This window comes from Cucurbita pepo, chromosome LG17 (assembly GCF_002806865.2).
Source record: "Cucurbita pepo subsp. pepo cultivar mu-cu-16 chromosome LG17, ASM280686v2, whole genome shotgun sequence".
In the NCBI taxonomy this organism is placed as follows: Eukaryota; Viridiplantae; Streptophyta; class Magnoliopsida; order Cucurbitales; family Cucurbitaceae; genus Cucurbita; species Cucurbita pepo.
This window is the reverse complement of record NC_036654.1, coordinates 4,700,314-4,723,172: the sequence shown is the minus strand read 5'-3', so window position 1 is coordinate 4,723,172 and position 22,859 is coordinate 4,700,314. Positions and strand designations below refer to the sequence as shown.

General features: G+C 37.2%; 5 protein-coding genes across 8 annotated transcripts; 4 read left to right on the top strand and 1 right to left on the bottom strand.

The window, feature by feature from the left end:
* The first annotated feature begins 676 nt into the window (after positions 1-676).
* On the top strand, positions 677-3,954 carry LOC111778198 (BEL1-like homeodomain protein 7). The gene is made up of 4 exons (XM_023657888.1): positions 677-2,576; positions 2,788-3,161; positions 3,249-3,309; positions 3,398-3,954. Exons 1-4 carry the CDS (start codon positions 1,875-1,877, stop codon positions 3,833-3,835), a joined length of 1,575 nt encoding a protein of 524 aa, XP_023513656.1. The 5' UTR covers positions 677-1,874; the 3' UTR covers positions 3,836-3,954.
* A 344-nt stretch (positions 3,955-4,298) lies between these two features.
* Positions 4,299-8,386, top strand: LOC111778676 (lipopolysaccharide core biosynthesis mannosyltransferase LpsB-like). Of its 2 annotated transcripts, none has more exons than XM_023658635.1 (7): positions 4,299-5,015; positions 5,115-5,257; positions 5,587-5,858; positions 6,360-6,514; positions 6,965-7,227; positions 7,683-7,745; positions 7,888-8,386. In XM_023658635.1, the coding sequence occupies exons 1-7, from the start codon at positions 4,694-4,696 to the stop codon at positions 8,143-8,145; spliced, it is 1,476 nt and encodes a 491-aa protein (XP_023514403.1). In that variant the 5' UTR covers positions 4,299-4,693; the 3' UTR covers positions 8,146-8,386. The 2 variants fall into 2 exon arrangements, with proteins under 2 accessions (XP_023514403.1, XP_023514404.1); XM_023658636.1 differs by having other exon boundaries at positions 4,876-5,015; positions 5,104-5,257.
* A 536-nt stretch (positions 8,387-8,922) lies between these two features.
* On the top strand, positions 8,923-11,952 carry LOC111778111 (O-fucosyltransferase 13-like). Of its 2 annotated transcripts, none has more exons than XM_023657765.1 (6): positions 8,923-9,139; positions 9,637-9,716; positions 10,064-10,134; positions 10,234-10,322; positions 10,563-10,784; positions 11,040-11,952. In XM_023657765.1, the coding sequence occupies exons 1-6, from the start codon at positions 9,009-9,011 to the stop codon at positions 11,770-11,772; spliced, it is 1,326 nt and encodes a 441-aa protein (XP_023513533.1). In that variant the 5' UTR covers positions 8,923-9,008; the 3' UTR covers positions 11,773-11,952. The 2 variants fall into 2 exon arrangements, with proteins under 2 accessions (XP_023513533.1, XP_023513534.1); XM_023657766.1 differs by having other exon boundaries at positions 8,939-9,139; positions 10,030-10,134.
* A 349-nt stretch (positions 11,953-12,301) lies between these two features.
* On the bottom strand, positions 12,302-14,949 carry LOC111779069 (RHOMBOID-like protein 5). 2 transcript variants are annotated; one of them, XM_023659126.1, is made up of 5 exons: positions 14,572-14,949; positions 14,206-14,369; positions 12,973-13,148; positions 12,627-12,883; positions 12,302-12,551 (listed from the first exon to the last, which is right to left on the bottom strand). In XM_023659126.1, exons 1-5 carry the CDS (start codon positions 14,859-14,861, stop codon positions 12,485-12,487), a joined length of 954 nt encoding a protein of 317 aa, XP_023514894.1. In that variant the 5' UTR covers positions 14,862-14,949; the 3' UTR covers positions 12,302-12,484. The 2 variants fall into 2 exon arrangements, 1 of the variants encoding a protein (XP_023514894.1); XR_002812641.1 differs by having other exon boundaries at positions 12,460-12,551; positions 12,627-12,834.
* A 1,322-nt stretch (positions 14,950-16,271) lies between these two features.
* LOC111778447 (phospholipase D alpha 1) lies at positions 16,272-20,504 on the top strand. Its single transcript, XM_023658283.1, has 4 exons — positions 16,272-16,531; positions 16,744-16,842; positions 17,787-19,686; positions 19,794-20,504. Exons 2-4 carry the CDS (start codon positions 16,750-16,752, stop codon positions 20,225-20,227), a joined length of 2,427 nt encoding a protein of 808 aa, XP_023514051.1. The 5' UTR covers positions 16,272-16,531; positions 16,744-16,749; the 3' UTR covers positions 20,228-20,504.
* Positions 20,505-22,859: the final 2,355 nt, after the last annotated feature.

Below are 22,859 nucleotides of genomic sequence, written 5' to 3'. Positions count from 1 at the left end.
AGACGATTTAAAAGTGAATAACTGCACGTATTCAATATATTGATAATCTTCACTTTAGATCTTATCACATGCGATTGTTGGGACCGTTACATGCTGAATTTTGGCACGAGACACTACAATGGGAGTGTCGAGTAATGCAGTAGGTGCACTCTTCATTAAGGACAACATTCTCAATATGCCTCGATCCATTATAGTTAAACTAGGTTTTGGAAAATAAATTATTTAAAAAAAAAGAAGAAAAAAAATCCATTAATGTCATAACACCTATAGTAATAATAATAATAAATTCTTTATTTTTTTTTTATGAAAAGTTTTAAATATTAAATCTAATTATGGAAAAAAAACATTGGAAATTGTAATTAAATCTCAAATACTAATCATAAATTAGTTAACAAAATTAACTAATTAACTAAACTAAAGCTAAACTAATACACTCACATTTTTAACAAAGTTTTTAAAATAAATTTAAATTTGAATTTTTAAATACGAAGAATAATTTAAAAATTCTTTATTTAACTTGTAATCGAGAAGGATTTAAAACAAAAACAAACAATTAATTTATATTTGGGTGTAGATGAAAATAAAATAATAATTTTTTAAAATTGAAAATATTAATTAAAAATTTAAATTATATAGAAACACGCGGACTTCTCGGTGTGAGCAGAGAAGTATTTTTCAGAACAGAATTCATTTGAAATCTGTAGAAATTTGAAACGATTCACAGAATTCATTAAGAATTAAACTCCAATTGTTGGCTGTTGCTATGAAATTTCCTTGAAATCCAGATTCCAGAAGAACATGCATGAATTTCTAAGGATTTCTTTACAAGATCTGCCTTCTCCCGAAACCGACGCTTCAACCATCGATCTCAAATTCTTAACCATCAGAAGAAGGAACCGCAGATTTTTCAAAACGTTATCGAAATCCACTGTTATTGTTTTTCACGCAATCTTCCGATCGTGTAGCAGCTAATTAGCCCTTTTCAAATGCCGCCCACCCCCAAAACATTTCCCCATTGATGCGATTCATGGGTTCATTGTTCTTGATTAGATGCTTTCCCCCTGTTATTCTCCTAACCAAAAGAGAGAGAAACAGCGAGGGGTTGGTTGGTGACAAATTTATGCTTCAAAAGAAGGGTTAAGTAATGGGTTTTAGGTCTATCAACTGGTGGTTAAGCAACCAACCACCATCGCGATGCATAGCCGCCACCATCTTCTTCTTGTTGTTCCTTTTGTTTTAAGGCTTTTATTTGTTTTTCTTTCTGTATGTAGCTTTTTTCACACGTGAGAGAAGGCATTGAATGATTGGGATTGACGATGACTTCTTCCCTTACTTTTAACCTGTAAAATATTTCTTAGTTGTTGGTGCTGCGCTTCTCGTTAATATATACTCCTTTTCTTTAATGTGTTCTTAATAATTTATTGCTTTTTTGTCGAGTTGGTGTTGGAGTCGTTGTTCCAATTATGAGGAAGAGAGAAGAAGTGAAGAAGCTGTGTTCTTCGTCTTTATTTGGGGGTTTTGTGATTATTATTGATTGTTTATATTAATGGGGTTTCTTAAATCCTCTTGGGATTAGTGATTTTTCTCCATTTTGGGAATCTGGGTCTTCTTAATTCTTGGTTCTTCCCTACAATCGCATCATTTCTTTTGTGTTCTGTAACTTTGATTCTTTGATTGAGAATCTACTGATGAACTTCTTTATGAAAGTGGGTTTTGTTTGTTTCTTTTGTTTGGGAACTTTTTGATTCTCTTGCTTCTTTTGTTGCTTCATCAGTTTCATGTGTTTTTCTTTTGAATCTCTTGTTTGTTTGATCAGTCTCTGTTGGTTTGCTGGGCCATGATTCTTGGAAGATTAAGAGCTGTTTTTCATTCAGATGACATATTTTCCTAGTTTAAGCAATCCAAGAGAGTCCACGTTGGGTGACCAAAAACTTGGTTCTTCCTGTCAAGAACAGCTGCTCTGTTCTGCGAATTTGATGATGTTTATGAATCATCAAGACCCTTCTTGCGGTGATTACTCTGAGATTTTTTCTGGGGTTTCTTCAAATTATGTTGAATCTGTGGGAGATAGAAGTAATGGTGAAATGGGTTTCATTCCACCGGTTGTGGGAATTTTAGATCACTCAAATTTTCAATGTCAGGGTGTTTCTCTTAGCCTTTCCACACACTTACCTTCTGTTGTTTCATTGCCTTCATTTCCTTCCCAATATCAGACCCGTGCCTTGCCTTCTTCATTTATCTGTGCACCTCCTTCGATCTTTGAGCAAAGGTCGAATCCGAAACTGTGTATGTCTGATGCGAAAAATGGTATGTATATGTCGGTTGCTGCTGCGAATTTGGTTTCGAATTCGATATACGTTGAAGCTGCACAGCAGTTGCTTGATGAAGTTGTTAGCATTGGGGAAGCTTTGAAGGAGTTGAAGTCTAAGAAACTCAAAGGTTCTAATGATCTGACTGGGGAGATGTGTTCCGATGCGACGGATTTGTTGCTTGCGAACTCGTCCGGTGATCTATCGCCTACTGAACGACAGGACTTGAAGAACAAAAACTCGAAGCTGTTGTCCTTGTTGGGTGAGGTAAGCCAACCGGTTCTTGATGTTCTAGCATCAGTGTTTGTGTTTCATTTTTGTTGCATGTCTTTTCATGATGATCTTTCCTGTTGTTGCTATAAAAACTTGCTGACATTTGTTGAAGTTGCTATTGTTGTTTCATTAGCTGTTAAGGATTGTTTTTGTATACATGTTTGGTTGGTGTGTTTCCCAACTGGTTCGATCAAACGTTTTGCAGGTCGATCGAAGATACAAGCAATACTACCAACAAGAGCAGTTCTTAGCGTCGTCGTTCGACCTGGTAGCGGGCCGTGGGGCTGCAGAGTTCTACACTGCACTTGCACATTGGACTATTTCGTGTCACTTTCGACGTCTGCGAGATGCCATCAATGCACAGATTAAGACCACAAGAAGAACCTTAGGGGAGCAAGATGCTTCACATTCTGGCCAAGAGGGCATTCCTCGTCTCCGCTTTGTCGATCAGCAGCTCAGGCAACAGAGAACCCTTCAGCAGCTCGGCGTCACGTCACATAGTTGGAGGCCTCAAAGAGGACTCCCCGAAAGCTCCGTGTCGATTCTTCGTGCTTGGCTGTTTGAACACTTCCTCCATCCGTATGCGCTCTTAACTATTATTAGTACTTGGCTCTCAACATGTTTACCAAGGCCTTACTGTTCCATTTGTTTTGGCTACTGTCACAGATATCCCAAAGATACAGAGAAACTTAAGCTAGCAAGACAAACTGGCCTGACTCGAAACCAAGTAATGTCTTCAATCCTGGACCTAAAACTCGATTTTTCGCACCCTCTATTTGTACAAACTCTTAATACCTTCAATTCGGTTCGTTTAGGTTGCAAACTGGTTCATAAACGCGCGTGTTCGGCTATGGAAACCGATGGTCGAAGAGATGTACAAAGAAGAATTCGGAGACACTAACATGGACATCAAATCCTCACCAGAAAACGCATCCAAACCATCATGGAACAACAACTCACTCTTCTCCGAGGACAGGTCAGGAGACAAGTTACACGACAACACGAAGTCAGCAGCCAGCAACAACGAGCGAGTTCTCTACTGTCCGTGTTCTACCGACGACATGATCAAGCCGAGTAACTTCTTGGTCGACGGAGACGTTTCACTAGCACTGGAGCTGAAGCATTGCGAAGGCGAAGAATTTGGCATGTTCGGAAGTAGTAACAATAGAATGGTCGGTTCTATAGAGCTTGAGACACAAGATTTCCAATGCAGGCTCCCAAGCTCAAATATGTTGCATGATTTTGTAGTTTGAAACTTTGATATACATGTATATATAAAAAAAAAAAAAAAAAAAGGGTATAATAGATATTATTGGAAAATTGTGGATATAATTGCAAATAAATGTAATTTTGTTTGGATTTTTCCAAATAAGGAAAGGGATTTTAATGTAACACTTTAATTCAAGTTCTTATACTAATAGAAAGAGATTTTAATTTTTGAATTATTTTCTTACCCACTTTTGAATTTTATTTCTTTTTTTGGGTTTGGTGGATCATATTGAAAGACCCCTCTAGTAATTATTAATTACATTTTAGGAAGGAATCTGTTTGGTTTTAGGGACCTTTTTTTAAAATATAGCTTTTATGAGCCCTTCCCTTGTAAATTTTGAAAATATATTTAATACTAAAATTATAAATATTTCTATTAATCACTCTATCCTCGTAACCATTGTCGTCAAATAATAATAAATAATAATAATAATTATTATTATTAATATTAATATTATTTGAGTTTTAGCCCTCTTTTTGCCCTGGATCTGTCTGGGGTGTCGTTCTTGCAAATCAATCACTGAACTTGAAGTTAAACTGGTCTGCACATGCAGTGGCGGAGCCGTTTTTCTTTGGAGTTTTCTCCCTTCTTCTTCTTCTTCATCACTGATTTCGCGTTACTGTACTTTTGTGGTGAAATGGAGGAATGAGCTATCTTCCTTCCACCTCTTAAATTTAGTTCGATTGGTCATTTGCAATTCACCAGGTTGTTGTTTTACTTGGTTGAATTTATGGGGTTCTTTCCCCTCTTGCAAGATTTTCGATTGTTCATTCCATTTTTCCACTTCTTTGTGCTAATTTGTTTTGTGAATCGAGAGTTTTCGCTGAATTGCGATTAGCTTATGCGAGTTGAATCGAATTCACGCCGTTTCGATCAATCTCGTGCGATACGGATGATGAAACGTCCGTTTTTAACTGTTACAATGACGAAGAAGAGATGGCCGTTGATGATCTTGGCACTGGTTTCCATTTCCACGGCAACGGTTTTTATTATGCGGACTACGTTTGATTCGTGTAGCGGTGATGGGAATAGAGGTTTTGTGGAAGAAAAGGGTATCGACTCTCAGATTCGGTCCTCTCAAATCGAGAGAAAAGCTCCGAATCCTCTTGATTTCATGAAGTCGAAGCTCGTCCTCTTGGTCTCCCATGAACTCTCTCTTTCTGGTATTATTGGAATTGTGTTTTCTTTGGAACTTCCCCAGCTATTGCTGTTGGAAGGAAATTTTATGGAAATTTGACTAAGAGCTTTTAGTTTGGGTACAGGTGGGCCTCTTCTACTCATGGAGCTTGCTTTTTTGTTGAGAGGTGTCGGTACTCAAGTTGTTTGGATCACTAATCAAATGACCTCGGAGCCTGATGAAGTAGTATACAGTTTGGAGCGCAAGATGTTAGATCGAGGAGTGCAGGTTATATTCATTTTTTCAAATTTTCTGCACTTGATCATAAATTTCTTGCAACATTGTTAAATTAACAATCGTTGGTTATGTTGAGAAATGCTATAGAAATCGAGGATTTAACTTTGGCTTCCATAATTAGTTGCTTTGCCCTTTAACATGTTATTGTTTATTTCACAATCAATGATCCTGGTATTGATTATGTTAGCTACTTCGTCGAAATTACTGGAATACTAGCAAATTGTACATGTTCTATAGTTGATAGTGTATTATGTCTTTTCTTCTTTACAAGAATGCTCACTTGTTTTTTGGTGACTGAGGATGAGATTTTTGACGTTAAGGTATTATCCGCTAAGGGACAAGAAGCTATTGATATTGCTCTAAAAGCTCATTTGGTTGTTCTGAACACTGCTGTTGCTGGAAAATGGTTGGATGCTGTTCTCAAGGAGAATGTTCCCCGTGTTCTTCCGAAGGTTCTGTGGTGGATTCACGAGATGCGTGGGAACTATTTCAAAGTTGAGTATGTGAAGCACCTCCCTTTTGTTGCTGGTGCCATGATTGATTCACATACAACTGCAGAATACTGGCAAAACAGAACGCGGGAACGATTAGGGTATGATCTCAATAAAGATACGAGAATTTTCATCGTTAATAGTCGATGCTTTCACTAGTATAATTGTAAGCTAGCTAGGTGTTATCTCATTTCTGTTTCCTTTTTATCAATTCCACATCTTGATTTATTTCTAAAACATGCATGTTCTATGGAAATCTTTTTGTTTGATCTTGAAGTGTAAAATGTTCCACTAGGTACTTATTTCTATCATTTGTATTATCAAGGACTACTGGTCCACCTTTTTTCCCTGGGCTGTTGAAAGTTACCCCAGCTGTGAGGAAAATTTTAACGACGGTGGTTTGATAGCCAACTCTTGAGGACCTACATATTTTCATGAGGCGTATGTTTTTGCTTAAAAATATAGTGCAAGTCATAATTCAGATCTCTCCTCACGCTACGTGTGTGCTTGAAGTATTTTGATTGTTTTGCAACTGCAGTTTGTATACTCTCCTAAATCCTTTGGTCATAATCTAAAAAGTTTCTTATCTTTATTTTTTCCAGAATTAAAATGCCTGAAACTTATGTCGTGCATCTTGGAAATAGTAAAGACCTTATGGAAGTGGCTGAAAATAATGTGGCCAAGAGGGTTCTTCGAGAGCATATTCGTGAGTCACTTGGAGTTCGGAATGAAGATATATTGTTTGCAATTATAAATAGTAAGCTCATTTTTCTGATGATATGCTTCTGCAACATTAGCTTCTTCATTTATCTATTACTAGGTTGGTTTGTCTATTTTTTTTATTTGTTTGTGTGACAAGGCATATTTGACATTTTCTGTTCCTATACAAAATTTTGTTAGCTATTGAAAAAAAAAAATTGAAGGGTCAGTCACCGTTTTTTAGAATATAGAATTTCTCTCAATTAACAACAAACTTTTTCCTCCAGAATAATATGATTCTCTTCCTGTATATGAGATGCTCTCTGTTGTTTAATTTGTCAAGTCCTGGGAAACTTATTTCCTCCAGCTGCAACAATGAAATAGAATAAAGCCTCTTTGAAGATGCAGTTCTATATAATGTGAACTAATTTGGTTTTTCTTCGACTTAATTTTCAAAGAAGTGTATTAATATGAAGTGTATTGCAACACATAATCGATGTGATTCTAGGTGTTTCACGGGGGAAAGGTCAGGATTTGTTTCTCCGAGCCTTTCATCAGAGCTTGCGAATGATCCAAGATAAAAAGCTGCGGGTACCAAGGATACATGCAGTGGTAGTTGGCAGTGACATGAGTGCTCACACAAAGTTTGAAACAGAACTACGCAACTTTGTCGTTCAGAACAAAATTCAGGATCGTGTTCACTTCGTCAACAAAACCCTGTCTGTGGCTCCTTATCTAGCTTCTATTGATGTTCTTGTTCAAAACTCCCAGGTACTACTATAACTGTTTACGAACTCGTGCGAGAAACTGTGAGATTATTTGTGTATGTTACCGCTAGTTTCATTGCTCGTCTTTCCATTTTTAGATGGTAAATTATAGTAATGTAGTACTTTTCTTATGCTAACGTTACTTGATTCATTTGTTCTCTTCTCTATCTTGCACCAAACGTCAGTTTTTAAAAGAAACATTTCAATTCAATGTTAAGTGACTTCCTATTTCTACCTTACTAAACCTTTGGCTATCAATGAAACCAGCATTTAGAACTAGACTGTAATGGGAGGTAGTAAAATATGTTGTAATTTGATTAAACTTTTGGTCATCGAGTATAATGTCATGGTCTTTGATTTATATTGTGTGTATTGGAACCATATATATCCACTTTTCCCTGTTTATTTCCAAGAACGAAACCTATTAGATCAAAGCTCGAATTTACTGTAAATGTGTAGGGGAGGGGAGAATGCTTTGGAAGGATAACGATTGAAGCAATGGCATTTCAGCTGCCCGTGCTGGTAAGCTGTCTACCTTGCAGTACATTTTTCCAATTCCACCTCCTTCAAAGAAAACTTCTAAAAATGTTACTGCTCTGTGCATTTGATCTTATTATCTGCTGAATTCCATCTATTTTCCCAATATATATATATATATGTATAGGGAACGGCTGCGGGAGGAACAATGGAGATTGTAGTGAACGGAACGACGGGTTTGCTACATCCTGCAGGGAAAGAAGGCGTGACCCCTCTGGCACAGAGCATCGTGAAGTTAGCGACACACGTCGAGAGAAGGCTGACAATCGGAAAGAAAGGATACGAGAGGGTGAGGCAAATGTTTCTGGAACAGCACATGGCCCAAAGAATAGCTGTAGTTTTGAAGGAAGTTCTGCAGAAATCAAAGAGCCACTCAAGCCATTAACCCTCTGTTGTTTTTATTTTTACCTTACATTACATGCTTGAGAATATAGACAAATTGAATGAATGCTATAGGAGGAGGAGAATTGTATGCTGTACTTCTTCTTCTTCTTCTTCTTTTTCTCTCTCTTTTGGTACAGTTTGTTGCAGGAAATCACGTTGCCTAGGTGGGTGGTTTCTGAATGTAAGTTATTTTCGTGTTCTTATTTCTTGTTCTGCTAAGAAAACTGGAGAAATTTAGCCCCCTTCGCAACACCATCGTAACCAGACTTCTTTGGATTTTTTCTCCTCTTTGGGCTTTCTCTTCTGAATTTCTCTTTAAAGTTTTAAAACGCGTCGGCTAGAGAGAAATTTCTACACTCTTGTAAAAAGTGTTTTATTTTCCTCTCCAACCGACCTAACTGATGTGGGATTTTACCGCGGTGTTTCATGGTACCCGGTAGTCGAATTAAAAGGGTAAAAAACCAATAGAAACTTTGTTATTTATATATTAAAAAAAAAAAGAAATTATGAAAATTCAACTATTTGACATACCCACACCACACCCAATTCTTTATAAATCTATATATATATATATTTTTTTTAATTTCAATTTGATTGGCCATTCTAAAGTTTGAAAAGAAATTAAAAAAATGTTTAAAATTGAAAGAGAATAGAATATTTAAAAAATGAATAAGAGCAAATAAATAATTTTGTAAAAAGGAAAAAAAAAAAAAAAAAGTAAAAATAATAAAGTTGTGGGAAAAGAAATCTTCCGGTTTATATGGACCGTTTTGAGTTCCGATCAATTTTCTTTTTCGAATAAGAACATCTTGGGCTAGATCCGTTCTTGTGGACGGTGAGGAAGAAGGCTTTGCTGGATCTGAAATGTTTATTGTCTCAGTGAAGCCATTCTTTAGCGTTCTTGTTGTCGGTCTTTGTTTGACCTTGGCGGTGCTTCTCTTGTCGCCGTCCTCTTCGCTTTTCCCCGGCGCTTCAGTCTCCTCTGCTCATCAACGGTGCGCTTTACTTTCCCTTTTTCATTATGTTTATGTTCTGACTTCGAGTATATCATTGGATGATCATGAATTTGAAAGCTGCAATTAAAATGAAAAAATTGCTCGATATTGGCGTTTTTTTCCCGAAGAAATAGTGAAAATCCTGCTTGATCTTGCATCATTTGAGAATATGTACTTGTGTTTCTTTCTTAATTAGTTTATGTTGCTTGCTTTGTACTGTGTGGTTGCATTGAGAGTTGGAGAAATCATAAAGAAATTGGATCTTGAGTGGAATTTCACGAGATGAAGTTAAAATAAGGTTTTCTTCGTCTCAGATCTAGTAATAGGATAGAGGCTCTGTCGTGTATCGTCCCCCCTACCTCTCATTCCTCCTCAATGGTGCCATTTTTTTTAGTTCTTTTTGTGAAATCTAGAGTGTAATTAGCAGTTTCAGCTGAAAGACTTGACATAGTTTTTCTACACTACAGAAGATTAAATTGATCCAATTTTAATTGCAGAGGCTACACGGATATATGGAGTCTTCGAAGGATAGCAGAGTGGAGTCCTTGCAAGTGGTGGCTTCAAGGTCACCGACCTGGTAAACTGATTTGATTTCTGGCGACAACTTCTTGTTTACTCTCATGTTTTTCTGTCTTTTCAACTTTTTTTCTATAATGGAATAGCAAGTTTACTTAATTTGTAAGCCACAACCTTTGGACGAATTATGATGATTTGGGTACTGGGAAATTCTTTAGTAGGAATTCACAGCAGACAATATGCATGTAATAAGATATAAAAGGTTATATGGACTTTATGTTGTACTAGGAAAAATGGTTAGATTGTAACAAGGGTTGGGGGGATTCTGATAGGTTTTGATAGTCTGAGTCAGTTTTAATTGGCTTTCATTGCAGACATTTGGATTGGTTTTTTGTTGAAATGCTGCAGCTCTGCCTGCTGATAGCAATGGATATATACGCGTGGATTGCTATGGTGGGCTCAATCAGATGAGAAGAGATGTAATATTCAATGGTTTTTCTATATTTGTAATTTAACTTTGTTCATTACATGGTTAAAGCTTTCTAGCTAAAAGCTGACACTCTTTATCATGTGTGCAGTTGTGTGATGGAGTTGGCGTAGCACGGCTGTTGAATGCTACTCTGGTTCTGCCAAAGTTTGAAGTGGCTGCATATTGGAATGAATCAAGGTAATTAATGCCAATATCTTTTCACTTGCCTTCCATGTTCTATTTCATGCATAGACCTACCTGCAACTTTTTATTCACAAATGGTAATTTTATTTAACTTGGGTTTTTCCTTATGATGCTATCGAACATGTTCATTTACTGACTTCTGGGTGTCAAAATACTCCAATACATTTTCCACTCACTAAAGAAAATGTTATAAGCTGCTTGCATGTGGTTTAACCTTGCTGCTTTTTTTTCCAGTGGTTTTGCAGATGTATTTGATGTTGACTATTTTATTAGTCAGATGAATGGTTATGTAAAAGTTGTTAAAGAGTTGCCACCAGAGTTCGCGTCCAAAGAGCCTCATCATGTGGATTGTAGTAAACGCAAAGGACAGTTCGATTATATTGAAAGTGTCCTACCATCCCTGCTGGAACATCATTATATTTCAATAACTCCAGCAATGAGCCAGAGAAGGGATAGGTACTTCAGAGTTGTAGTATTCTTTATTATTCGTCCTTTTGGTTTGGTTTAGGTCAGTACCATGATAGAACAACGCCCCGATTGGCATCCAAAGCATTGACAGCTACCTCGTTTCAGTTTCAATTGTGTGTGCAATGTTGTACAGGAGTTCTTTTTTGCTATCTTCTTTGTCTTTGCTGTAGTTCTCTAATTTCAGTGATGCGCTTAGTCTGTGGCAATGCTCTTAAATATTTTCCTCCCAAAATTCTTTTACAGGTATCCTCAGTATGCAAAAGCTGCCCTATGTCAAGCTTGTTACAATGCTTTGCGCCTTGCTAAACCCGTGGAGGAGAAAGCCAAGAAACTTTTGGAAGCGATACCAAAGCCCTTTCTCTCTCTTCATCTTCGTTTCGAGCCAGATATGGTGGCTTACAGCCAATGTGAATATCAAGGACTTTCTACTGCTTCTCTAGAAGCAATTGAGGCCGCTCGGGTAGATAGGAAACCATGGACCGGAGAGTTAGCCAAAATATGGAGAAAGCGAGGGAAATGTCCTCTCACCCCTCGTGAGACAGCCCTCATATTTCAAGCACTCCATATTCCAACTAATACAAATATTTACTTGGCTGCTGGTGATGGTTTGATGGAAATGGAAGGCTTTACATCAGTGTACACCAACGTAGTAACCAAGTCTAGTTTCCTCAGTAGCGACGATTTCTCAAACATGCATGGTAACACAAAAGCTGCACTGGATTATTATGTGTCTATTAATAGTGATTCTTATGTAGCAACATTCTTTGGAAATATGGACAAGATGGTCGCAGCAATGCGCGCATTCAACGGAAAGCAGAGGACATTGTTTTTAAGTCGACGAGCTTTTGCAGAGTTCACTTACAATGGTCTGAAAGGGAAGGAGCTGAATCAAGCATTGTGGAAGGCTCATAGAGATGATTTCGTCATGGGCAGGGGATCTGCATTGTCCGACTGCTTTTGTGAGTTCAAACTCTGAGCTCGAGAACCTCGGGTTTTTCATTTTGGTATCATTTTTCCTCGTGTTTAGTAAACGAAGTTTTCCATGTTGAGTACATGCTGTTCCAGTTAAAATTGTAACCCATCTTTTGATAGAATAGACAAGGATCGTTTTGATTACAGCCATTGAACAGGAATATGCTACTTCATTCTTAATCTTTTTCTCTGTGATGTCATTCAATTGGTTGCTTTAATCTTGGAAACCATAGATCATAAGGACTTTATATGCCTTCTGATTGCTTAAAAATGAAGATCCATCCTTTAAAAGCGGTCACCATTTGTCACAATCGCTCTATAACTCTTTTATTCCTGATTAACTTAAACTTAGATCTTTGAGAACTTCAGATTTTTTTGATCGACGATAATCTCCGAGGCAAAGCATCTAAGGAAACATGAAGCATCGAGCAAAAATTTGTCCTCTATAATCTCTAACGTTCTCCATTGCATTGCTTGAAAAGTGTGGATCTTTAGAGATTAAGGAACAGAGATCTATAAAACAAAAGGAGATCTATAAAACAAAAGGAGAAGTGGGTATTTTCTACATACAATTCTTCTACTGCTGCGAGTGAGTAGAAGTTAAACTTCACATTATGATTTTATCGTTTAAATTACACTTTCAAAGGAAAATCTTATAAACTTTCCTCAGCCAAACGATCACCAAATCAAAGTACTTATGCTTCCCATCAGCCTCTTCAGAAAGTGTTGCTTTCCAATACTTGTGGACCAGTTTTGTAAAGCCTTGTTAACCCAGAAGCATATCTGAAAAAATTACATAAGTTACGAGAAAAAACTCGAGCTACAAGGAAAGTATACCGTCGCTTCGGTTTCGCTTACCCGAAAATCAAGAGGATTAGAGCTACGATCAACAAAAAGTACTGATAACATTTGTGCTTGGATTTACGTTTCACATCAGCCCCTGCAGGGATGTACTTATGGTTAACGTATCCGAACTGCGGTTGGATAAGGAGGATGAAGCCGAGGAGAAAGCCCGAAACGAAGCCTCCGATGTGTGCTGAATTGTCGATGTGAGGTATGAATCCGACTGCCAGGTTTAAGGCAATGATCAGAATCAAAGATATGAAGGCTGCACACTGAGTATCAATGACAAACAAGCCATAAGGTCCCAATATAATATGGAAAGATGGAATGGAAAGAGGATTCTTTGCATCTTTTTGGTTACCTTATTTGAATATATTGTCCAATTTGTGATGAGCTCAGAAAGCATAGCGCCCAAAAGCCCAAAAAGTGCACCAGAAGCACCGACTGATATGGTTGGATTTTCAGATGGATTGATACTCAGAGATGACAGTAAGCTCCCACCAAATCCAGAAAGCACATACAAACATCCTATTTTCACTGCCAAAACCAAAAACAAGAACCAAACATGATTTTCTAACAAGCACGGATACAGATACGAGACATGAATATGACACGTACGTACTCGACAGATAACTGACAACACATTAGTTTTTAACAAAAAGTATGTATTGTTTTTATACAGAAAAAGAAAAGAAATTTAATGTCGATGAGTTTATGTATATTTGTCCAATATTGCAACTTGTCTATTTATCAGCTTAACAAATGTTTGATTGTAACAATTCAAACCCACTGCTAATAGATCTTGTCCGCTTTAACCCGTTATGTATTGCCGTCAATCTCACGGTTTTAGAACATGTCTACTAGGGAAAGTTTCCACCTCGATCTCACAAACCACTCCCTTTGGGAGCCAACGTCCTCATTGGCACACCACCTGGTGTTTGACTCTAATATCATTTATAATGCCCCAAGTCTACTGCTAGTATATATTGTCCACTTCGGCTCGTTATGTATCACCCTTAAAATTGTTAGGGAGAGGTTTCCACACCCTTATAAGAAATGCTTAGTCCCTTCCCCAAACGACATGAGATCTTACAATCCACCCCTTTGGGGTGGATTTCGATTGAAGAAGGCTCCACATTCCTTATAAGGGTGTGAAAACCTCTCTCTAAAAAACGCGTTTTAAAACTGTGAGGCTAATAGCAATTTTTAAAACTGTGAGGCTAATAACAATACGTAACGAGCCAAAACGAACAATATCTACTAGCGGTGAACTTAGGCATACTTGATATAAAATCACTTTTCAAAATTCTTGTACTAAACAATCAAAGTAACTTAACAAATTCTAAAAACACTAAAAAAAACCCTTAAATATTTCTAGGCGAAGCACATAAACAGTGTTTTCCCCCTTAAAAGCACTTTCTGATACGAAATCATCCAAAACTCTGGCTAAAAACACAGGCAAAATCTCTCCCTCCCTCTTGTTCTTAGTGTTTGAACTACATATGTTTGTAGAGTAGAGTGTTCAAAGTGAAACTATGAATCAACACTCAAAAAAAAAAAAAAAAAAGCAGTTTACAGTGTTCAAAATGCTTACAAAATCCAAATTCTTGTTCGAGCCGAATTCCTATGAAGAGCAGGCTGAGCATATTTGCAAGTAAATGAATAACACCAGCATGAAGCCACATACACGAAACCAAGCGCCACCCTTCGCCATGTTCCACTACTGCTTCTTTATCCAATGCCCCATATCGTTTCAAACTGCAAAAAACAAAGAACAAAACAAAAATCAAACAAAACTCCCCTGTTCTTCTGTTCCTCTGTTCTTCCCCTTATGCTAAAACCAGAAATTTCCCCCAAAAATCATGTTTTCTCTTGATGGGTCGTCCAATTTCATCGAGATTTACAAAACCCATATGCTAATTTTTCGATTAGACGAACACCCAAATCAATGGATTCTTACGTGGTGATGGAAGGGCCGAGGAGGGGGTTCTCCTGAAATGGCTGGAAGGAGAACCGGCCGAGCTCAGGGTAAAAGAGGCAGCGGTTGCCGCCGATGGCTGCGGGGCAATTGTTTTCATATAATGTGAAAGCAAACATGGCGATATTGGCCAGGAAAGTGAGAGGCACAAGCCATGGGAACCAGGGCTTGGGAGGCGGAGGGTAATAGCTCGGCGGGGGCGGCATTGAGAGGGGCTTTCGGACCTCATAGGACATGGACTCGATGTCGCCCGGCGGCGACCTCTTCCCCATTGCGCGGCGGAGGGGAAGAGTGCACAATAGCGTCGGCGACGACGGATGCTATTGTGCACCAGTTGTTAGAGTGAGCGAAAGAAAGGAGAAATAGCCAAAGAATGGCTAAGAACCCTTCTTGCTAGGATGGTCGTTAAATTAGGTACTTTTTCCAGGAAGTGCAAAATTACTGAATTGCCCACAAGGGGAAATGATAAATACCATATATTTAATTATTTCCTTCCTTTTATTTTCACAATTTCTATATAATTTTTTTTGCCTTAATAATAAAATTATTATTGTAGTAATTATTTATTGAATGTGATTTTCTTAAAAAAATTAAGTTAAAAAAGGCATTTTAAAAAGCAAGAAACGGAATTATTATTTTTTAAAATTTTAGAAATGAAAGCTGATATTTTAAAATTTTAAAAAATAATATAATTTAGTTTCAAAATATAAATCCTATAAGCATATATTTATTTTTTTTCATTAATTAAATTTTTAACATAAGCATAAATATTATTATAAATAAATAGATAATNGGTTTATACACTAAAATAATTTTTTAAAAATGTCTAAAGATAATAAGTGACTTTTTAAAGCCATTATCTATTTATTTATAATAATATTTATGCTTATGTTAAAAATTTAATTAATGAAAATAATCTAAAACGTTTGATAAAAAGGAGAAGGGTCTTAAAATAAAATTTCAATTAAATTAATTTTAGCAATTTTTTAATACATAAAATAATATTTTAGTTCTTCGAGAAAGAACAAATGAAACACGATAAATTATTTTATAAATATATAACAGAAATTTGAGCTTTGAAATTATATTTAAATACAAATTCAATTTTAATTTGTATTTTATTAATAATTTAATTATTCTATATTTGAAAATACATAATTATAATTTTTTTATCCTTTATATGAATATGAAATATATCGGTTTGGAATGCAATAAATATCCCAATAAATAAGACAAAAATTGAAAAAGACTTTCCATTTATGAATGGCTTACGCGTACCGACACGGTTGCAAACACATAAAATTAATCATTTTTTCCCAAAATATAATTAGATTTATTTTATTTTAATTTTTTAAATGCCTTTCTCCCTAAATTCTCAAGAAAAAAAAAAAAAAAAAAGGCCTAAAAGACGTTTTTATCCCTAGAATTAAAACTTAATTTTTATTTGTCTCTTAATTTCTAAATATTTGAATTTCTTAATTTTTATTTATCCCTCAAATAAATTGGTTATTTCTTAGACGGATTAAAAATGAATTTCAAGATCATATATAGAAATGAAATTAAAATTAATTAATTAGATTTATTAAATTATAGGGACAAAAAGAAAAGAAAAGAAAAGAAATGAAAAAGTTATTTTTGTTTTATCTTTTTAAAAGATATTTAAAAAAATGAAATCCACACGGCTCGCCGATCCCGCGTTCACCGTCTCCTCGTGGGGGAGTTTGAGGAGCTTTACTTGAGCTGCTTTAGCGGATCGTTCATGTCGCTTGACTTTCTCTCATTCACACGTTCCAATAATTTCTTTTCAATTCAATTCTTTATATTTATTTCCATTCCCAACTAATCAGATCTGATCTATTCTGATCTCGTCTGAGCTTCATTTCGTTTCTTCCTTCTTCTCCCCCACAGATTCCGACTTCACTGCGTCTCTCTGCAAATCCAAGTAAATTTTCTTACTCCTTCTCTTGTTTCATCCATCAGTATCGTTTTCTTAGGGAATCGCGTTGTTGGAGGTTCTGTTAGTGTGTGTTTGTGTGATCTGATCCGTTTATTGTATCTGATTTGTGTTATTTATATGATCTAAGTTTGTTTCATTATGTTCCCTGCAAAATCGGTCGATTCTTAAGTGGATTGAACTTGTTTTTGGTGGTGTAGGTGAGAATGGAAGGTCCTTCGCTTCACGGTACGCTTCACGCCACAATCTATGAAGTCGACAGGTTGCATACTGGTGGTGGATCCAACGTCTTCAGCAAGGTACATCTCTACATGTCGATGGAAAATTCTTTTGTATTTTGGTTGATTTCTGATTCTATTGCGTTGCCGGTTTGTAATTTTGATTTTTCTTCTCCTAATTCTCAAGTGTGTAATTTGACTGTGAGCTTATGGTTGACTTTTTTCCTCTGGATAAAGTGCTTGTGTTTGAATGTGATTTCGATGAAGTTTTCTGATCTGTGGCTGGAACTGATTTTGGAGAAAATTGGACAATTAGAATCGCTTGAAATTTTGGTAAAGTAGCTTAGATTCAGAAGAATATTCTTCAATTATTTGAGATGTTCAATGATACACAAGTTTCTCCGTCACCAAATGTTTGAATATTCAATGCGTAATCCATATTTCTCTTCATTGAAAAGTTACTGAATTTTCTGAATGAAATTAAATTTGCCCTGGGTCTGCTTGTTTCATTGTTCTCTTGCCACTGCTTGGAGCTCTTCTGCATAACTCCCTTCAAGCCACAGCGTCTTGGTTTACCAAATAGGATTTTCTTGCCAAAGTTAAAAGGTTTCTGCTCCATGCTGATACTTGATCACAAAACCAAGTGAATTTTGAAATGTTGCTAATTATGATTTTTTTTTTTTACTCCAAATTAATAATACACAATTTTTATACAATGGTAGATCTGTATTTTCAGCGTGTAAATGTTCTTTTTAATATTCTTCTGCTGGCACATGCAAAGAGATTGTTACGTTGTAAATGTAAACCATTCTCTTAAAATACTATGTACGATCGTACATGTAAGTATTTTTCAGAGGGGCAAATGTAATGCCTTCTTCAGGCGTGAACCAAACTTCTTTCCAACAGCATGAGCTTACTGGAGACAAGTCAACATTTATATGTGTTAAAATATCTCTCTCGTTTACAAACCTATCTTCTTGCTTTTCTTTCTTTCAATTGGATTAATGGAGAAACATTTATTGCAGTTAATGCAAAACCTTGAGGAGGCGGTTGGAATTGGCAAAGGAGTTACCAGACTATATGCAACTATAGATTTAGAAAAGGCTAGAGTCGGGAGGACACGAAAATTGGAAAATGAACCCCATAACCCTAGATGGTATGAATCTTTTCACGTCTACTGTGCCCATAGGGCATCAAATGTTATCTTCACCGTGAAGGATGATAACCCTATTGGTGCAAGTTTGATTGGACGTGCATATGTACCGGTGGAAGACATCATAGATGGGGAGGAAGTTGACAGGTGGGTTCCACTCTTAGATGAAGAAAAAAATCCGATTGAAGGAGAATCTAAGATCCGTGTCAAGCTTCAATACTTCAGTGTTACTAAAGATCGCAATTGGGGTCGTGGTATAAGGAGCCACAAATTTCCTGGAGTCCCCTACACATATTACCCACAGAGACAAGGTTGTAAAGTCTCTTTGTATCAAGATGCTCATATCCCTGATAATTTTGTTCCTAAAATACCTCTTGCTGGAGGAAAGAATTATGCTCCGTCCAGATGTTGGGAAGATATTTTCGACGCTATACAAAATGCAAAACACATGATCTACATCACAGGATGGTCTGTTTATACAGAAATCGCCTTGATAAGAGACTCAAGGAGGTCAAAGCCCGGAGGAGACACCATGCTTGGTGAGCTGCTTAGGAAGAAAGCAAGTGAAGGCGTCAGAGTTCTTATGCTTGTCTGGGATGACAGAACATCAGTCGGTTTACTAAAGAAGGATGGTCTGATGGCTACTCATGATGAAGAAACTGAACAGTTCTTTCGAGATACTGATGTCCACTGTATCTTGTGCCCTCGTAATCCTGACGATGGTGGAAGCATTGTTCAAGACCTACAAATCTCTACAATGTTCACTCACCATCAGAAGATTGTTGTTGTGGATAGCCCAATGCCAAGTGGAGATTCGGATAAGAGGAGAATTGTGAGTTTCGTTGGTGGCCTTGATCTTTGTGATGGCAGGTATGACACACCCTTTCATTCCCTCTTCAGGACATTGGATACTGCACATCACGATGATTTCCATCAACCCAACTTTCCTGGTGCATTAATAACAAAAGGTGGACCAAGGGAACCTTGGCACGACATCCATTCCCGACTTGAAGGGCCCATTGCCTGGGATGTCTTATTCAATTTTGAGCAAAGGTGGAAGAAACAAGGTGGGAAGGATGTCCTTGTGCAGCTTCGAGAGCTTGATGAAATAATTATTCCTCCATCTCCTGTTATGTACCCAGATGATCATGAAACCTGGAATGTTCAATTGTTTAGATCTATAGATGGTGGGGCAGCCTTTGGCTTTCCTGAGACCCCCGAAGATGCTGCTAGAGCTGGGCTAGTTAGTGGGAAAGATAACATTATTGATCGAAGTATTCAAGACGCTTACATTAATGCTATTCGGCGGGCTAAGAATTTTATTTACATTGAAAACCAATATTTCCTTGGAAGTTGTTTTGGATGGTCTCCTGAGGATATCAAGCCTGAGGATATTGGAGCCTTGCACTGTATCCCAAGAGAGCTTTCCCTTAAGATCGTAAGTAAGATTGCAGCAGGAGAAAGGTTCACTGTCTATGTAGTTGTCCCAATGTGGCCAGAAGGAATACCAGAAAGTGGATCGGTTCAGGCAATATTAGATTGGCAGAGGAGGACATTTGAAATGATGTATAAAGACGTGATTCAGGCTCTTAGAGATAACGGTATCGAGGAGGACCCCCGTAACTACTTGACATTCTTCTGTCTTGGCAATCGGGAAGTGAAGAGGTCTGGAGAATATGAACCTCCAGAGGCACCAGAGGAGGATTCCGATTACATGAAAGCCCAGCAGGCCAGGCGTTTCATGATTTATGTTCACACCAAGATGATGATTGGTAAGCAATGCCCTGTATCTATTTTTGTTCCTACGAATTCTCCTTTTTTTTCTTTTGAACATGTGCGATTTTCTTTATGAAATGACTGGGTTCAACGTCTACTGCAGTTGATGATGAGTACATAATTGTTGGATCGGCCAATATCAACCAGAGATCCATGGATGGAGCAAGGGACTCTGAGATAGCTATGGGCGGTTATCAGCCATATCATCTGTCAACCCATGAACCTGCACGTGGTCAAGTTCACGGATTCCGAATGTCCCTATGGTATGAACACCTTGGTATGCTTGATGAATCTTTCCTTCGGCCAGAAAGCGAAGAATGTGCTTCGAAGGTTAACAGAATTGCTGATAAGTATTGGGATATGTATTCAAGTGAAGCACTTGAGAGGGACTTGCCCGGTCACCTCCTCCGCTATCCCATCGGCATAAGCAGTGAAGGTAATGTGACAGAGCTCCCAGGATTTGAGTTCTTCCCCGACACCAAAGCACGTATACTCGGAACCAAATCTGACTACCTCCCTCCCATCCTCACTACTTAGTCATGTTTCCTACTCATACACAGAAGTTACTTTTTCGTGCCATCTATTTCCAACAGGCATCTTGTGTTTGTAACTTGCAAAGACGTTTTAAAGGTTTGAGGTGTTCTTCAATACCCTTGCTGTAACTTTGGCTTTTGTTTCTTGGTTTGGGGCTTACTTCAAATAGTTGCTAATGTAACTTTGGGCTGTGTTTCTCAGTCTCTGGTTTACTTCAATACTGGCTAATGTAACTTTGGCTGTCTGTCTTTCTTGATGTTATACTGTTCAGCTTCATTTTCTTGTGGTTTTGTACTAATTTTATTCTCGTTAGTCCAGGCTTTCAGTCTTCACGTGAGTGATGATGCAAGTCTATGCTTGTTTTTAGATTAAATTATGAATTTATTCTTAGAGGAAGTTGAGATTTCATCGACCAGATGAAACTTCATAAATAGTTTTTTTGATTTGATGAATCTCTTAGCATAGACTATCTAGGAGGAATTTTTATCCTAAGCCTAGAAACTAAATCGTAACTTTCTTCATAGGAACTAAATTTGTAATTTAACCTTGTTTTTATATGCAAAATTTGAGATTTTTGAGCTTTTTCTTTCCGGCTTCCCTTCCTAGGGAGAGGTTTTTACACTCTTATTAAAAATGTTTCGTTCTTCGGAATCTCACAATAAAATCATATTATTCCTTGTTCATAAGTAATAGCCTTCCATTGGTATTTGAAAAGTCATTTTGTTACACACCAGTGTCCTTTTACTCAATGAACTCTTTTAAAAAATGATTTTCAAATTGAGAAAAAACTTGAACTAAAAAAATGATTTTAAAATTGAGAAAAAACTTGAAAAAAAAAAAAAAAAATTTTAAAATTGAGAAAAAACTTGAAAAAAAAAAAAAACATTGAAGGCAGCCATCAAAATCCCACCAACACCAACATCAACATGGTAGTATCCAAATGGATTTTAAACCAAAACTTGAGGAAGATTGGAGCATTGAAAGGTACAGAAAAACTCCAATACATAAACCACTATGGCTAGATCAAAGCTCTGCCAACAGCAGATCTCACTTGGATTATGTTTCCACCGAGAAATATTGAAGTTCAAATCCTAAAACCATCTCAATCCATATAACCAACAACACAGGATTACCAGTTTGTCAGGGAAAAAGCTGCAGTTGGGCACCTACTTACAAAGCTTACCAAGCCCCTACCTGAGGCAAATTTCAAGCAATTAAGGGGCAAAGCAACAGTTTGGGGAAGATGTGAGAATTGGCAGGAACTGTCATAAAAGGATGACAGCAGCTTTTGTTGCTTGAAATGAAGGAGACACAGCAGACATGGTCAATATGCACCACAAATCAAACCTCACCATTTTTCTTTTGGACTAAATTCCGAGCCCATTACTAGCAGATATTGACCTCTTTGAGCTTTTCCCTTTTAGGCTCCAGCTCAAGGTCTTTAAATCGCGTCTTTTAGAGAGAGGTTTTCACACCATTCTAGAATGTTTCATTCTCCTCCCCAACTGATGTGGGATCTCACACGGTGGCTTCAAGAAATAACCGTTCGGTCCCTTTTTGTTAGAAATCACGGACCTCCACAATGGTATGATATTGTCCACTTTGAGCATAAACTCTCATGGATTTGCATTTGGTTTTCTCTAAAAGGCCTCCTACCAATGAAGATGTATTTCCTACTTATAAACCCATGATGAACCCCCTTAATTAGCCGATGTGAGACTCCTCTCCCAACAATCCTCCTCTCAAATAAAGTACAACATAGAGCCACTCTTGAGGCCTATAGAGCCCTCGAACAACCTCCCCTTAATCGAGACTCAACTCTTTCTCTGGAGCCCTCGAACAAAGTACACCTTCGAGGCTCACAATTTCTTTGTTCGACATTTGAAAATTCTATTGACATAACTAAGTTAAGGGCATGACTCTGATACCATATTAGTAATCATGAACTTCCACAATGGTATGATATTGTCCACTTTGGGCATAAGCTTTCATGGCTTTGCTTTTGGTTTCCCTCAAAATGCCTCATACCAATGAAGATATATTCCTTATATACTCATGATCAACCCTTTGATTAGCCAATGTGGGACTCCTCTCCCAACCATCCTCAACACCTTCTTTCTTGAGTTGATTGCTTCAAGTAAGTAGTGCTCCTAACAAGTGATATCAAAATGCTTTGATTTAGCAGAATTGGTGCCTCTCGATGACACGGTCGTGGTGATCCATATTTGAGCTTATCAAACGAAGTGTATGCTTTACCGAAGAGGAGTTGACCTAATAAAAAGTGAATGCACGGAAGTAAACACAAACGGATAACGGCCCCTTTTTGTCAAAGTCCCACGTTAACTAAAAAAGAGAATCATAGGTACGTAAGCGATAGAGCTCAACACAGATCTCATTTAATATTTCTATGCAGTACATTTTTATTTTTTCATTGACCTTAAAATTAACGAAGTCTACCCTAAACCATTCAGGTTAGTGGACATTATAAGAAACTTAATCTTGACCATCTGTACAACTTCCACCACCTTCTTCTGAATAAACTATTGTTTTTCTTTGGGTTTATGTTCAAATTCAACCAATTGGACCATTCTGTAATGGAAACCATCATGAATGCATCAAGCATCAAGCATCAAGG